The sequence below is a fragment of the Carettochelys insculpta genome, chromosome 2 (assembly GCF_033958435.1).
Source record: "Carettochelys insculpta isolate YL-2023 chromosome 2, ASM3395843v1, whole genome shotgun sequence".
NCBI classification, from domain to species: Eukaryota; Metazoa; Chordata; order Testudines; family Carettochelyidae; genus Carettochelys; species Carettochelys insculpta.
In genome coordinates this window covers 238,546,427-238,562,599 of record NC_134138.1, presented here as the reverse complement: position 1 = coordinate 238,562,599, position 16,173 = coordinate 238,546,427, and the positions used below count along the sequence as shown (strand labels likewise).

The window sequence follows — 16,173 nt, the reverse complement described above, 5'->3', positions numbered from 1 at the left end:
AGCAGTGAGGTTGCAAAGTTTGCAGATGACACCAAGTTGTTCAGGACAGTCAAAACCAAAAGGGATTGTGAAGAACTACAAAAAGATCTCAGCAAACTGAGTGATTGGGCAGCAAAATGGCAAATGAAATTTAATGTGGGTAAGTGTAAGGTAATGCACATTGGAAAAAATAACCCAAATTACACGTACAACATGTTGGGGTCAAATTTAGCTACGACAGATCAGGAAAGGGATCTTGGAGTTATAGTGGATAGTTCTCTGAAGACATCCACGCAGTGTGCAGCAGCAGTTAGTAAAGCAAATAGGATGTTAGGAATTATTAAAAAAGGGATAGATAATAAGACAAAAGATATCATACTTCCCCTATATAAAACTATGGTACGCCCACATCTTGAGTACTGCGTGCAGATGTGGTCTCCTCACCTCAAAATGTATATTGGCATTAGAAAAGGTTCAGAAAAGAGCGACTAAGATGATTAGGGGTTTGGAACGGGTCCCATATGGGGAGAGGCTAGAGAGACTGGGACTTTTCAGTCTGGAAAAGAGGCGATTGAGGGGCAATATGATAGAGGTATATAAAATCATAAATGGTGTGGAGAAAGTGAATATAGAAAAATTATTTACCTTTTCCCATAATACAAGAACTCGGGGACACCAAATGAAATTAATGGGTAGTAGGTTCAAAACTAATAAAAGGAAATTTTTCTTCACACAGCGCACGGTCAACCTGTGGAACTCCTTGCCGGAGAGCTGTGAAGGCCAGGACTCTATTAGGGTTTTAAAAAGAGCTCGATAAATTTTTTGCAGGTTGGGTCCACAAATCGCTGTTAGCCAGGGGTAAAGTATGGTGCCCTAGCCTTCAGTACAAGAGCAGGAGATGGATGGCAGGAGATAAATCACTTGATCATTGTCTTCTGTTCTCCTTCTCTGGGGCACCTGGCATTGGCCACTGTCGGCAGACGGGATACTGGGCTGGATGGACCTTTGGTCTGACCCAGTATGGCCATTCTTATGTTCTTAGCCCTCCTTCCTACCTCCTCTTAATTTTCTTTTATTCACTTAATATTTAACCTACTGTCACTCATCTTCCTTCTCCCTCTTTTCCACTGAAACTCCTTATGGACTATCCTAGACATCCATTACTCTGGCTGCTCGCATCTGGGATTTCAATGGCTGCAACATATTTCTTGAGGTGGTTGCCCTGTGAATTCCTATTGTTTGGTGAGATGCCAGATGGTTTATTTGCCTGCATGTCTGAAGGCATGGCTGCTCACAACTCCCATTGGCCACAGATTGCTGTTCCTGGTCAATGGGAGCTGTGGGAAGAGGTTTTCTGATCTGTGCCACTTCCAGCAACTCCCATTGGCTGGGAAGAGTGATCTGCAGCCAGTGGGAGCTGCCAGTGGCTGTATTTGCAGAGACGCGTGTAAATAAAGCATCTGGCAGCCACTTATTACCTACCCCAGTCTACAATGTGAAAGTAGGTCAAATTTATTGAGGTCAGTTTTTAGCATCTGATTTTGTAAAGTTGAAGGTGCATGTCCTCATTAAGTACATATGGTCTATGGACTGCGTTCCCACTAACACTGCTAATATCAACTCTAACAGCAACGCACTGTAGATAATCATCCCACAGCTCCTGCCACCCATTTGATTCTCGGTCAAGCCACCAATGCCTGATGGGACAAAACATTGTCGTGGATGGTTCTGGATATATGTTATCAGCCTCCCATGATGCATTTGTCTCCTCTCCCCCTTCATGCATGAAAGCAATGGCAAATAATCATTTCACAGCCCTTTTTTCCCTCGTTATCCAGGCAGATGCCATAGCATGGCAAGCATGGGTGCTCTGCTGCAAACTCCTGTGGCAAGCATTGCAAACACCTTGTGAATTATCCTGAGGTTTGTCCAGAGCCGAGACAGAAGTAGCATATGTGAGGAAGAACGAAAGGAGGCCATGCACACCGATATGCAAGAACACATTGAATGGATCGATTGGCCTGTGCTGCCTGCAGTTGAACATGGTGATATAATAGAACAATGAGTGTGGCCCCAGGAAAAAAGAACAGACTGGTAGAACCCCATGCATAAGGCCACTGTTACGGAATTTTGTGAATTGCTTTCCACCAGCCTGAAGCACAGCAAAACCAGAATGACACTTGTTCTGACAGACCACATTGCCAAAGAATAGACACACCACAAGGGGACGATAGGGAAAGGTGCATGATGCGCACATCTTTAGGAACGCCGGTCTGTACAGAGAGCTGAAAGATGGAACTTGTTTTTTTTCTTTTTCAGACCAGAAAATAACCACTGGGGATGTTGAAATGCCCATAGCTATCCTGGGAGACCAAGCCAACCCCTCTCCTCCATGACTCATACAAGGGGTACAAAGTAAGCCTGGACAGCAGTAAGGAGCAGTTCAAATTCAGACTGCGCAAGTGCGGAATGGTGGTAGAATGTGTCTTTGGCCATTTAGAAGGATGCTGGCAAAGTTTATTGACTTGGTTAGACTTCAGTGAAAGCAACGTTTCCATTGCTGTTGCTTGGTGTGTGCTACATAATGGCTATGTCTACACTAGCACACTACGTCAAAGTAGCCCATTTCAACGTAAGAACGTCGAAATAGGCTACTTCGATGCGTATTGTCTACACGTCCTCCAGGGTTGGTGCCGTCGACGTTCAACGTTGAAGTAGCGACAGAGAACGTCGAAAGAAGCCGCCCTGGACGGAAATGATAAGCATCCACACACACAAGTGCACCCCGTCAAAATAAGGGGCCAGCAAAGCCCCAAGCCGCTCCCTTAAAGGACCCCTCTGTAGCCAGACACGAACCCCCCATTTGGCCTTTTCTTCCTCTCCCCCCCACTGGGAGAGACAGAGAGAGCCTTGTATCAGTTTAAGCTAGCTAGTTTGTCTAAAACTTTTCTTAAGTTAAATTGTGTTGTTTTCCCCTTTAAAAACCGCGGGTACGAGCTGTTTTGGGCTATAAACTGCTAAAACCATTAGCCTGTCACTCAAACCGCGGGAAGCCCTTACCTGATCTTTAAAACGCGTTTACCCCTTTGATCTATTAGAACACTGCGATCCTCCACTATCTTTTACATAGAACTGTAGAAAATTATTATCTTGTCTATCAAACCACAGGGGCTCCTTACCTTACCTTAATTGGCAAGCTGCGGTCAGCAATTACCTTCTGTAAACATTAGTAACCACGAGAAAAATCATCATCCTGTCACTCTCTCGGCAGCCATCTTGGTTTCATTCATAAATTGAGCGGTCAGTTTAAAACCCCCTTTTACACGCGGCAGCCGCTTCTGTTGTAAAATCGCTGCCAGCGGTTTCCTATTAACTGTTAGTAAAGTTATAAACAAAAATTCACAATTGTGGTACTTTAATCACTTGTCTTAGTTACATTGTTTCCATCTTTGTATAAAGAGTAACTGTTCAAGCCTCTCTAAGTGTAATTTTCCTCTTGCTGCTGTACCCGAACTAAACACAAACCAAAGAACCCAGCCTGCCCTGGCTGCTTAGCATAGCTGCTGGTGTGGCATCACCCCGCTTTGCCCACCATATCTTTAGCTGGCACCTGGGCATCGGCTCACACCCTCCCAGACACACTCGTCCTGCACAGCAGGAGATCCACAGAACTGATAACCGGTTGCAGACCCTGTGAACGCAGCATGGACCCCCAGCTGCAGCAGCAGCCAGAAGCCCTGGGCTAAGGGCTGCTGTGCACGGTGACCATAGAGCCCCACAGGGGCTGGACAGCACATCTCTCAACCCCTCAGCTGATGGCTTCCATGGAGGACCCCACTATTTCGAAGTAGTGGGATGCGGATCATCTACACACGCCCTACTTCGACATTCAACATCGAAGTAGGGTGCTATTCCCATCTTTGGATGGGAATAGCGATTTCGATGTCTAGCCGCCTAACGTCGATTTCAATGTCAAAATAGCACATGGCATGTGTAAACGGGATGCGTGCTGTTTCGACGTTGTGCTGGCTACTTCGAAGTAGCCGGCTACTGTAGACGCACTCAATATCTGTGAAAGGAAGGGAAGTTTCTGGAAGAGTGGAGGGTCAAGGCAGATTGCCTGGTAGCCAATTATGAGCAGTCAGACACCACGGCAATATGGAGAGCACATCAAGCACATCAGAGACACTTTAAAACCTGTTCCATGAATGACCAGACAATGATATCATAGTTATGTGTCTTGCTCATTACCAAATACGCCTCCTCTTGGAAAGGTACTGCCCTGTAAACCAATGCCTCCCCAAAACAATTGATACAATTGACTCTACTTTTATGAAATCATGCATTTTTATTTAGGAAACACAGAGTGCACAACCATAACTGAATGAAAAAAGGAATACCAGGCACTGTTAGGATCTAATAGCGTCGGTGGGGATGGGGAGGGAGAAGGGGTAACACAAGGACACATCTTATTACAATCTCTCTTTGTAGCAATCAAAGCTGTCAGAATCATAGCCTTCCACTCCAGGAGCCAGATATTATGACTGGGAGAAGTGGTGTTGTAGTATTCTTTTTTTATACCTATGGTTTGTTAATCATAGGGGGGGAAAAACTGACACTAACTTGAAAACTGGTGGGGTTTGGGTACATTTATTGTAGGTGCTTTCTGGCTTTTCTTTTTTTGTACAAGTTATTACAGTAACAAAAGAAAACAGAAAATATTACAAACTTTGGTCAGCAATTAAAACACAAACACCTTTTTAAAATGAAAGGGGCAGACCCTGGCCAAGACGCATTCACCTAGTTGGTTCCTAGCCAGCAGACTAGCAGGAGGCTCTGGCTAGACTCCCTGCCTTCTGCACTCATCTGCTTCTCAAAGTAGCTGGCTGCAGGGGCCATGTGTGTTCTGGGCAAGGAGGGAGGACTTAGTGCGCTGCTTGGTTAATGGCCAGTGTGAGCTGCAAGACAGTGGTGGGGGCAATGTGCAAAGACCCTCCCCTTCCAAGGGCTCACATCACTCAAAGTGCATGGCCCTCATAGCTGCCTGCTTTGAACGTCATACAAGCATGTGGAAGACAGGAGGCTCCAGATGGACAGTGGGATGGATCTGGTGGCTTGGCAGGCTTGATCTGCTCCATTGGTTGTATTTTGCCCTCACCTGCTCTAAACTCTAATGAATTTACTCACTTCAGTGGGTAGGGGGAAACTGATGGGGCCAGCAGTGAAAAGGGGACTGCCCCAGTATCAATAGAAGGAGACATTCACAAAGGGATAATGGTAGCTCCTCCTCCTGGGAACCTCTGACACCATTGCCTATTGAGGAAAGAGGGATGCTGTTTGGGAGATGGGATATGTGACCCAGATTTTATCTTGGCGAATACACTACATAGAGAGCATTTTGGTTCAGTTCCAGCAACCTACCCTACTCAAATTAGGAACTGGAACCTGGCCTGACAAATACTGTGGGTCCAGGTGATCAATGGGCACTAGAAATGATTTTTTCTCCTGTGACTGAATTGGAGGAAGGCCAGGGAGTTTCTTGCATTCTTTACAGCACCTTTAAATGAAAGAATAAAGCAAAATGGTTCTTGGAGGTAAAAGCTCTAGACTTTGGGAGCGAAGAGGACAGGAAGTTGCAGACATGGGAGTTTAAGAGGGAGAGCAAGTGATCCTGCTGATGCAGAAGCTACTTGGTGAGAGTGCTGGCTTTTGGGGTGAGTGAGTGTGTGCGCTTAACTTTGAATTTGAACTGCCATTTTGATTTCAGGTGAGTGAGTTTCAGTTTCTGAAGCAGTTGGGACTGCGCGCCTGACCTTTTTCCCTTGATAAGCCTTCCCCTGTGTGACTCACAGTGGGGAGAGCCTCACCCAGGCCAGTAGGTTTAAAAGCCAGAGGCAAGGGCAACTGAGGAGCGAAGCAGACAGGGAGCTGCAGACAGGGGAGTTTAAGAGGGAGTTTGGGAGAGGGAGGCCTAAGATGGTTAGGAAGACCCGCAACACCTGTGCCAGCACTATTACTGTCTCCTCCACCTGTGCCTGTAGCCAGACAGGCTGCCTGACTATGGATGCCTCTATCCAGATGCTGGTGTGGCTTTGCAGGGACTGTGGCTTGCGATTCCCACTCTCTGATATCCAGGCTGGGGGGACCATCCAGTGCAAAAGGTGCCTACTGGTGGAATCTCTCAAGCAGCAGGTGGGAGAGCTACAGGAGGGGGTAGCCAGGTTGAGAACTCCATGAGCAGTTCCTGGATAGTATTCATGTGGAGACAGCTGAGGTAACTGTCCCAGTACACAGGACAGCTGACAAACCACTGGTGGAGGAGGAGAGATCAAAGTGGACACTGGCAGCTTGTTACTTCTGGCAGTAGGCAGTGTTCCACCCCTGCTCAGAACCCACCCACCATGGTACTAGGAAACCATTATGCTGTACTTGATACAGGAGACAAAGAATCACCCCGTACAACAGAGGAGAATCCTTGTACCCCCAACGCTGGAAAGTCTGCTGCCACCACTGCGAGGAGGAAATATAGAGTAATGGTGGTCGGGGACTCTATTCTGAGGGGGATGGAGGCACCCATCTGTCGGCCTGACATTTCATCTCAGGAGGTACGCTGCCTGTCAGGGGCCCATATCCAAGGCGTTACAGAGGCGTTGTTGAGGATTATCCGGCCCTCTGACTACTATCCCATGCTTCTCATCCATGTGGGCACTAATGATACTGCGAGGTGTGACGCTGAGCAGGTCAAGAGTGACTTCAGGGCTCTGGGGGCACAGGTCAGGGAGTTTGGGACACAGGTGGTATTCTCCTCAATCCTGCCTGTCAGTGGTAGGGGCCCAGGCAGAGACAGATGCATCCTAGAGGTGAATGCCTGGCTTCAAAGATGGTGTAGCCAGGAAGGCTTTGGCTTCCTTGACCACGGGATGCTATTCCAGGAAAGACTGCTAGGCAGATATGGCGTTCACCTTTTGAGGAGGGGAAAGACCTTATTTGGACATAGACTGGCTAACCTAGTGAGAAGGGCTTCAAACTAGGTTCGACGGGGGCAGGGGAGCAAAGCCCACAGGTAAGTGGAGAACATGGAAACCTGGGAGATGCGTCAGAAATGGGATGCAGCATGGGCAACAATGTCAGAGTAAAAAGAGGGTCAGGGCAAAACAGGGAAGCAAGATCAAATCAATACCTTAGATGCCTGTATACAAATGCAAGAAGTATGGGTAATAAGCAGGAAGAACTGGAAGTGCTAACAAATAAATACAACTATGACATCGTTGGCATCACGGAAAGTTGGTGGGATAATACACATGATTGGAATGTTGGTATTGAAGGGTACAGCCTGCTTAGGAAGGATAGACAGGAAAGAAAGCGGTGAGGTGTTGCCTTATATATTAAAAATGTACTCACTTGGACAGAAGTGGAGATGGATGTAGGAGATGGATGTGTTGAGAGTCTCTCGGTTAGACTAAGAGGGGAAAAAACAAGGGTGATGTCCTGCTAGGAGTCTACTACAGGCCATCTACCCAGGGCAGAGAAGCTGTTTTTGTAAGCTGCAAGCCACTCCCAGTCTCTGTTTAATCCTTGGTTAATGGAGTCAAATTTGCAAATAAATTGCAGCTCAGAGATTTCTCTCTCCATTTGATTTTTGAAATTTGTTTCAGGACTGCCACCCTTAAATCTGCTACTGAGTGTCCAGGAAGATTGAAGTGTTCCCGCACACGCTTCTGTACGTTACCATTCCTCATGTCTGATGTATGTCCATTTATTCCTTTTACGTAGAGATTGTCCAGTTTGGCCAATGTAAATTGCAGTGGGGCATGATGACATATATTATATTAGTAGATGTGCAGGTGAAGGAGCACCTGATAGTATGGTTGATGTTAGGTCCTGTGATGATGTCACTGGTGTAGATATGTGAGCAGAGTTGGCAGTGAGGACCATTGCAGGGGCTGGTTCCAGGCCTAGAGCCACTGGTTTGTGATTTGTAGTGGCTGGTCAGGATTTGTTTAAGGTTGGCGGGCTGTCTGTAGGCGAGGACAGGCCTGCCTCCCAAGATCTGTGGGAGTGAAAGACCATTGTTCAGGATGGGTTGCAGATCACTGATGATGCGCTAGAGAGGCCTTAGCTGGGGGCTGTATGTGATGGTCAGTGGTGGTCTCTTGTTTTCCTTGAGAGGCCTGTCTTGTAGCAGGTGGCTTCTGCATACCCATCCGGCTCTATCAATCTGTTTCCTCACTTCCTTAGGTGGGTATTGTAGTTTGAGGAAAGCTTGGTAAAGGTCTTGTAGGTGTTTGTCTCTGTCTGATGGATGAGAGCAAATACGGTTGTGAACGATGTCTTGAATAGTACGGTAACACTGGAGTGGAAGGTACGCCCAAGCTGTAAGGCAGTCTTGTCATGCACTGATAAACTCTATGCTTTGCTTGGGCTCCTGAGTTGATTTATGGTCGTTTATGTGATGCCCAACAAGAGAAAGGTGGCTTTTGTAAGCTGTATCATAGTGGCAACTTCTGCTTGAGATGCCCCCTTGATAAGACAGTGATCCAGATACGGGAAGATGACAACATCAAGCCATCGAAGGTGCATCGCAACCACTGCAAGGATCTTGGAGAGTACTCTGGGGGCCATGGCAAGGCTGAAGGACTGGAAGTGTTCCTCACCTACCACGAACCACAGAAATAGTCTGACAGTGGGATGGATGGTTATATGAAAGTAGGTGTCTTGTAGGTCGACAGCCGCAAACCAATCACAGGAATTATGGAGGGCAACATCACCATCTTGAAACACTGTTTTCGCAGGTGATGGTTCAAATTTTGAAGGTTCAGTATGGGTCTACCAGCCCCCCGCTCAACTTCTTTTGGGTGAGGAAGTATCAGGAATAGAAGCCTCTCCCTCTGAACTCATCCAGTACTGGGTTCTACTGCCCCTACGGTGAGGATGTGATCCACCTCTTGTTGAAGCATACTCCCATAAGGGGTCCCCGAAGAGGGATAGGGTAGGGGTGGTGGTGGGTGGGACAGCCTGAAGAGGGATAACGTAACCCAAAGACACTATTTCCAAAACCCATCTGCCTATTATTATTTGAGACCATTGATTGAAGTATGGCTGTAGGCGGTGATGGAACAACTTTGGGGAAGGAGATGTGGTTATCGTCTTGGTGGGAATGTGGCTCTCAACAACATCAAACTTGCTCTCTGGCTCGTTTTTGCTGTTGGTCATGATGCTGGTTGTTCCTACCACTTGGTCGTCTCTGAGGAGGCCTAGATTGATAGTAATGCCTCTGTTGGTATTGCCTTTGAAACAGTTGGGAGTATCTACTTTGATACGGACCTAACCATCTCTGTCTGAATGGCGGGTTGTACGTACCCAAAGTTCTCAGGGTAGTATGGGAGTCCTTGCTTGCGTGTAGCACTGTATCCATAGATTCGGCAAAAAGCTTTTGTCAAAGGGCAGGACCTATACTTTGCATTGGAGCTCTTTGGGGATGCCCGAAGTGTGCAGTCAAGATGCCCTTCTCACAAGTATAGCTGAGGCTGTAGATAGAGCCACTGTCATCAGCCACATCAAGGGCAACAGGGACACAAGTCCTGAAAGCAGCATAGACTTCCTGGATGATGGCTTCTAACAAGGGCTTTTTCGAGTCTAGTAAGTACTCCACCAAGGACATCAGCTTGGAGTAGTTATCAAAGTTGTGCTTGGACAAATGCACCGTATAATTGGCCATCCATAGCAGTAATGTGAAGAAGTAAATTTTTCGACTGAAACAGTCAGGATGTTTAGAGTCCTTGTCAGTGGACTTATACTGTGGTACTTTAGCTCTCTGCTGAGAAGACTCCACCACCAGCAAGTTTGGCTAAGAATGGGAGAACAAGTACTCCATACCTGTGGAAGGGACAAAGTATTTCTTATCTGCCCTTTTACTGGTAACAGGAGCAGAGGCTGGTATCTGCCATATATTGTCAGCTACTTCCGTGATAGCCTCTCCTAGATGGATGGCAGTCTTTGAGGAAACCGGGGGTCTCAAGTTCTTTGAAAGTCCTTGTTTCCTATCTTGAATTTCTGCCAGTTTAACACTCTGTGTACTGGCTACTCTTCAGAACAGATCTTGAAATTCCTTGAGATCATCATGGGTAGACGCATCACCAGGAATGACCGCCTCATCTGGTGAACATGAAGAAGCATCAGTTGGAGTAGGTGGTCTATGAGGCACATCAGTGTCCAAGAAGCAAGCCTCCTCTTCCCTGACTGAGGGAGAGGGGATGGAAGCTGAGGGTCCAATGGTGGCAGAGGTACTGGAGACAGGCTGGGTGACCAGGACGCCATGGAGTATTTCTCTGGTGACTCTTGTCATGCATGCATGTCCCGACCCTGACGATAATGTGCATCATAGTCTCGGAATCTAGCACAGCAGTAATGATGCCTCACAGGCACGTAGCATCTGTAGAGCGAGTGGTACCTATAACCATGTCCATGTGAGGAATAGGATTGTGAACACCTATATGGAGGTGGTGAGATGGAAGGGTGGCTACCCCAGTGCCGCTCTGACTCAACCTCGTACAAAGAAGGAGATTGTGGCTTTAAGAATGGTGAAGGTGACATCAATCTGTGGTAAGGTGATGAGGGACATAGGAATGGTGATGGGATCAAATACCATCCCAGAGATAGCTGCGAAGTGATGGAGATAGGCGGCGACAACAAGTGGTGCGGGGAAGGCTCAGGAGTGTGCCTGTGCTTATATTTAGACTTGGCTTTGGTATGCTTGGAGTCTTCATCTGGTGCTGGTCCTTTAGTTGGTTCCATGGTAGATTGCATGATAGCTGGCACTGGTACACTCAGTGCCAATGATTCATGGCCAAGTGCCATTACAGCCAGTGCCATGGCAGTCGGTGCTGCACAAGCTGGTGCCCTTGTTAGTGCTGCAGTCAGCTTTGGAGCAGACAGTGCCGCTGTACACAGGGCTGTCGGTGCTGACCCTTGCAGTACAGAGACCATCAGTGCTGACTTTGAGCAGTCTGGAACTGTTCTACTTCCCAGTTCTACTTCATATCCCAGTGCTATTAACGGGCCCGTTTTCTTGGTCTTGGCCTTTGTAGGTGTGTCAGAGACCATTTCACTAACACCCTTAGCCTCACTCGTCATTCTTCTGGGAAAACTAAGCAATGATTGTTGGGGAGGCTCTGGGTCGCTTGTGTGCAGCAGCTTCAAACAAAAGCATTCTGTGCTTGTGCTGGCTATCCTGGGAAGGCTCAGCACTTTCAAGAGAAGACAGCTGGAGCTTGAATTCAGGATGTGACTGAGAGCCTTACAAAATTGCTCAAGCCTTCGGAATACTACCCCTTACTACTTCTGCATGTGGGAACTAACAATACGGCCAAGAATGAACTTGAGCGAGTTACTGCGGATTATGTGGCGCTGGGAAGAAGGGTCAAAGAATTTGGAGCACAAGTGGTGTTCTCGTCTACCCTTCTTGTTAAAGGGAAAGGGTTAGGCAGGGACCGTCGAATTGAGGAAGTAAATGCATGGTTACGCAGGTGGTTTCAGAGAGAGGGTTTTGGATTCTTGGATCATGGGACACTGTTCCGGGCACAAGGAATATTGGGAAAAGATGGGGTCCACCTAACCAAGAGAGGAAGGAGCATTTTCACAAGTTGGCTTGCAGACTTAGTGAGGAGAGCTTTAAACTAGGATTGCTGGGGGAAGGTGACCGAAACCCTGTGGGTAGAAAGGAACTTGGAGGCTGGGAAGAAATGCAAAGAGGAATGTCCAACAAAAGTGGAACCTTGGTTCAAGGAGTGAGGGAGGGGAGATTGACTGGTTATCTAAGGTGTAACAAGCAGGAGGAATTAGAAGCCCTGGCTCAGTCCAAGAACTATGCCTTGATTGGAATAACAGAGACTTGGTGGGATGACTCGCATGACTGGAGCACTGCCATGAAAGGGTATAAACTGTTCAGGGAGAAAAGGAGGAGGACTTGCACTGTATGTAAGAGAGCACTACGATTTCTTGGAACTCCAGTACATAGAGGGAGAAAAGCCTGTTGAGAATCTATGGGTCAAGCTTAGTGGTGTAGGCAGCACTGGAGATGTGGTGGTTGGTGTCTACTAGAGGCCGCCAAATTAGGATGATGAGGTAGATGAGGCTTTTTTTAGGCAACTGAGAGAAGTTTCCAGATCGCGGGCTCTTGTCATCATGGCGGACTTCAATTACCCTTACATCTGCTGGGAAACCAATGCAGCGGTACACAAGCAGTCCAGGAAATTTCTGGAGAATGTTGGGGATCACTTCTTGACACAAGTGCCGAAGGACCCAACCAGAGGTTGTGTGCGGCTCAACCTGCTGCTTACAAACAGGGAGGAACTAATAGGGAAGGCAGAGGTGGGGGACGACCTAGGAAGCAGTGATCATGAGATGGTAGGCTTCAGGATCCTGACCAAAGGAAGAGAAGAGAGCAGCAAATTACACACCTTGGACTTCAGAAAAGCAGATTTTGACTCCTTCAGGAACCTGATGGGCAGAATCCCCTGGGATGCTACCATGAAGGGAGAAGGAGCCCAGGAAAACTGGCAGTATTTTAAGGAAGCCCTATTGAAGGCGCAGAAAGAAACTGTCCCGATGCACGGCAAGAGAAGTAAATATGGTAGGAGACCAGACTGGCTTAATGGGGAAATCCTTGGAAAACTTAGGCACAAAAAGGGAGCTTACAAAAAGTGGAAACTGGGACAAATGTCTAGGGAGGGGTATAAACATATAGCTCGAGAATGTAGGGCGGTTATCAGGAAGGTTAAAGCGCAACTGGAATTGCGACTCGCGAGGAATGTGAAGGATAACAAGAAAAGTTTTGACAGGCATGTTACCAAGAAGAAGGTGATGGGAGAGAGTGTGGGGCCCCTACTGGATGAGGGAGGTAACCTAGTGACAGATGATGTAGGGAAAGCTGAAGTATTTAATGCTTTCTTTGCCTCTGTCTTCGTAGACAAAGACAGCTCCTGGACTAATGTGATAAGTGATGCATTGTGGGATGAAGGTGGCCAGCCTTTGGTTGGAAAAGAACAGGTTAGGAGCTATCTAAAAAAGCTAAATGTACATAAATCAATGGGCCTGGACCTAATTCATTCTAGGGTTCTGAGGGAGTTAGCTTATGTTGTTGACGAGCCCTTGGCCATTATCTCTGAAAAGTCGTGGAGATTGGGAGAGATCCCAGATGACTGGAAAATGGCAAATGTAGTGCCCATCTTTAAAAAAGGGAAGAAGGATGATCCAGGGAACTATAGGCCAGTCAGTCTTACATCAGTCTCTGGAAAAATCACGGAGGGGCTACTCAAGGAAGTCATTTTGAGGCACCTGGAGGAGGGGAGAGTGATCAGGAATAGTCAGCATGGATTCATGAAGGGCAAGTCATGCCTGACCAATCTGATTAGTTTCTACAAAGAGATAACTGGCTCTGTGGATAGGGGAAAATCAATATATGTGATTTTTCTTGACTTTAGCAAAGCTTTTGATATGGTCTCCCACAATATTCTTGTCAGCAAGTTAAAGGAATGTGGATTGGATAAATGGACGGTAAGATTGATAGAAAGCTGGCTAGAAGGTCGGGCCCAGAGGGTAGTAATCTACAGCTCAATGACGGGACGGTGGTCAGTTTCTAGTGGAGTGCCCCAAGGTTCGGTTCTGGGTCCTGTTCTGTTCAACATATTTATCAGTGACCTGGATGAGGGGTTGGATTGCACCCTCAGCAAGTTTGCAGATGACACTAAGCTAGGGGAGAGGTAGATACGCTGGAGGGCAGGGACAGGGTCCAGACAGACTTAGACAAATTGGAAGACTGGGCTGCAAGAAAGCTGATGAGGTTCAATAAGGACAAGTGCACAGTCCTGCACTTGGGCCGGAAGAATCCCAAGCACTGTTACAGGCTGGGGTCCGATTGGCTCGGTAGCAGTTTTGCAGAAACGGACCTGGGAGTTGTAGTGGATGAGAAGCTAGACATGAGTCAACAGTGTTCCACTGTAGCCAAGAAAGCTAATGGCACATTAGGTTGCATCAAGAGGAGCATTGCCAGTAGATCCAGAAAAGTGATTATTCCTCTTTATTCAGCTTTGGTAAGGCCGCATCTGGAGTACTGTGTCCAGTTCTGGGCCCCCAATTATAGGAAGGATGTGGATACACTGGAGAAGGTCCAGCAGAGGGCGACCAAAATAATTAGGGGGCTGGAGCATATGACTTATGAAGAAAGGTTGAGGGAATTGGGAGTTTAGTCTGCAGAAGAGAAGACTGACGGGGGACTTGATAACAGCCTTCAACTTACTGAATGGAGCCTGCAAAGAGGCTGTTCACAGTGGTCACAGATGGCAGAACACGGAACAATGGTCTCAAGTTGCGGTTGGAAAGGTCCAGGTTGAACATTAGGAAAAACTTTTTCACTAGGAGGGCGGTGAAGCATTGGAATGGTCTACCCAGGGAAGTAGTGGAGTCTCCATCCCTAGAGGTGTTTAAGTGTCACCTCGACAAAGCCCTAGTGGGGCTGATCTGATGGGTTTGGTCCTGCTGAGAGCAGGGGGCTGAACTCAATGGCTTTTTTAGGTCTCTTCCAGCTCTGTTGTTCTATGATTCTCTTTGAACAGGTCCATGCACGACCACATTTCCCTGTCTCTCCAAGCCTGTGTAGTAAGTTTTGAATAATGCGGACACTTCTGGGGAACATGCCCTTATCCCAAACATTGAATATATTTGGAGTGGCCATCCGAGGTGGGCATTACCTCATGGCAAGTGACACATTTCTTAAAACCAGTGGTGCCGAGCATGATTATATCAGTTTCTTTTACTTGTAAAATAAAATATTTTAAGTAAAACTAAAGGAGTCCATTTGCTCCACAATGGTTGCCAACAAGGTTTAACTGGTAACACGCAGCTTAACTTAGTTAAAAACAACTTTAAACTTCAAACTTCAACTTTTAAGTTTAACGTGTTCCATAGAGTTCATCCTCCCTGCCATTCCCAAATAGGTGAGGAAAAGTTCAAGCTCTTGTGTACATGCAGAAATAAGAAATGTGAAATGCCTTCTATATAAGATGGCTTCCACATCCCTTTCGGTCTTTCATCAGCCCCATGAGCTTTCTCCAAAACACTTGCTGTGGTCACAGCGTATCTCAGAAGACAGAATGTTAATTTTCCTTATTTAGATGGCTGCCTAATCAAGGGTTCTACTTACCACCAAACTAGACATATGACAAATATGACCAGGGAATATTTCTCCCGGCTTGACCTACTTGTAAACCTACAAAAGTCTACTCTGAGACTGACGTACAGCCTAGAGTTCATAGAAGCTCTCCTGGATTCAGTTTCAGACAGAGCCTACTTCCCTGCTCACAGGTTCCAGGCAATTTGCAACCTTGTCCACATGGTCGAACTTGCCTCTAGCTACTGGGGCACACGGCCACCACCACAACTGTAGTCCCATTTGCAAGACTGCGTATGTGCTGCCATCAACACTAGGTTGCTTGCAACTACATACCAACTCGCCACAGATTGTCAAAGACCCTAATTCTTCCTCTGCAAGACCTATGATCACTCAACTGGTGGACATCCCTGGTAAACATCCTTCAGGCATACCTTTTTATCCCCCGTACCCTTCTGTAACTTTAACTACAGACACATCTCTCATGGGGTGGGGAGCCCACTGTGACATGTCATCAATCCAGGGCATGTTGACTCATCACCAGTGACTTCTTCATATCAATATCCTAGAGCTTAGGGCCATTCGAAGAACCTGCACCAATTTCCTGCTTTTGATGCAGGGCAAAGCTATTCATGTCCTCACAGACAACATGCCCACTATGTTTTATATCAAGCAGCAGGGGGTGCCTGGTCACACACTCTATGTGCCAAGGTGCTCAGATTATGGAACTGGTGCATAAGGAACTGGGTAACTCAGATAGCAACATACATACCTAGGGAACAGAATACCAGGACAGACGGGCTGAGCAGGTATTTCTTAGACCAGCATAAATGGGAAATCAATACCAACATACGGCTCTCCATATTCTGCAAATGGGGCTCACCAACAATATATCTCTTTGCAACTCCACACAATCGCAAGTGCCACAGCTTTTGTTGCAGGGCAGGAATAGGTAGGAGATCACAGGGGGATGCATTTGAGATTTGCTGGACAGCTCCCCTTCTCGATTCCTTTCCCCCAATTCCACT

At 47.0% G+C, this 16,173-nt stretch overlaps 1 protein-coding gene across 1 annotated transcript in view; it reads right to left on the bottom strand.

The window, feature by feature from the left end:
- Window positions 1-11,112, bottom strand: part of ABCB1 (ATP binding cassette subfamily B member 1) — a 160,011-nt gene extending 148,899 nt beyond the window's left edge. The window contains exons 1-2 of the mRNA XM_074985502.1: window positions 10,625-11,112; window positions 5,401-5,536 (exon numbers count right to left, since the gene is read on the bottom strand). Coding sequence (XP_074841603.1) covers window positions 5,401-5,536; window positions 10,625-11,112 — 624 coding nt within the window. The remainder of the gene's footprint in view (window positions 1-5,400; window positions 5,537-10,624) is intronic.
- Window positions 11,113-16,173: the final 5,061 nt, after the last annotated feature.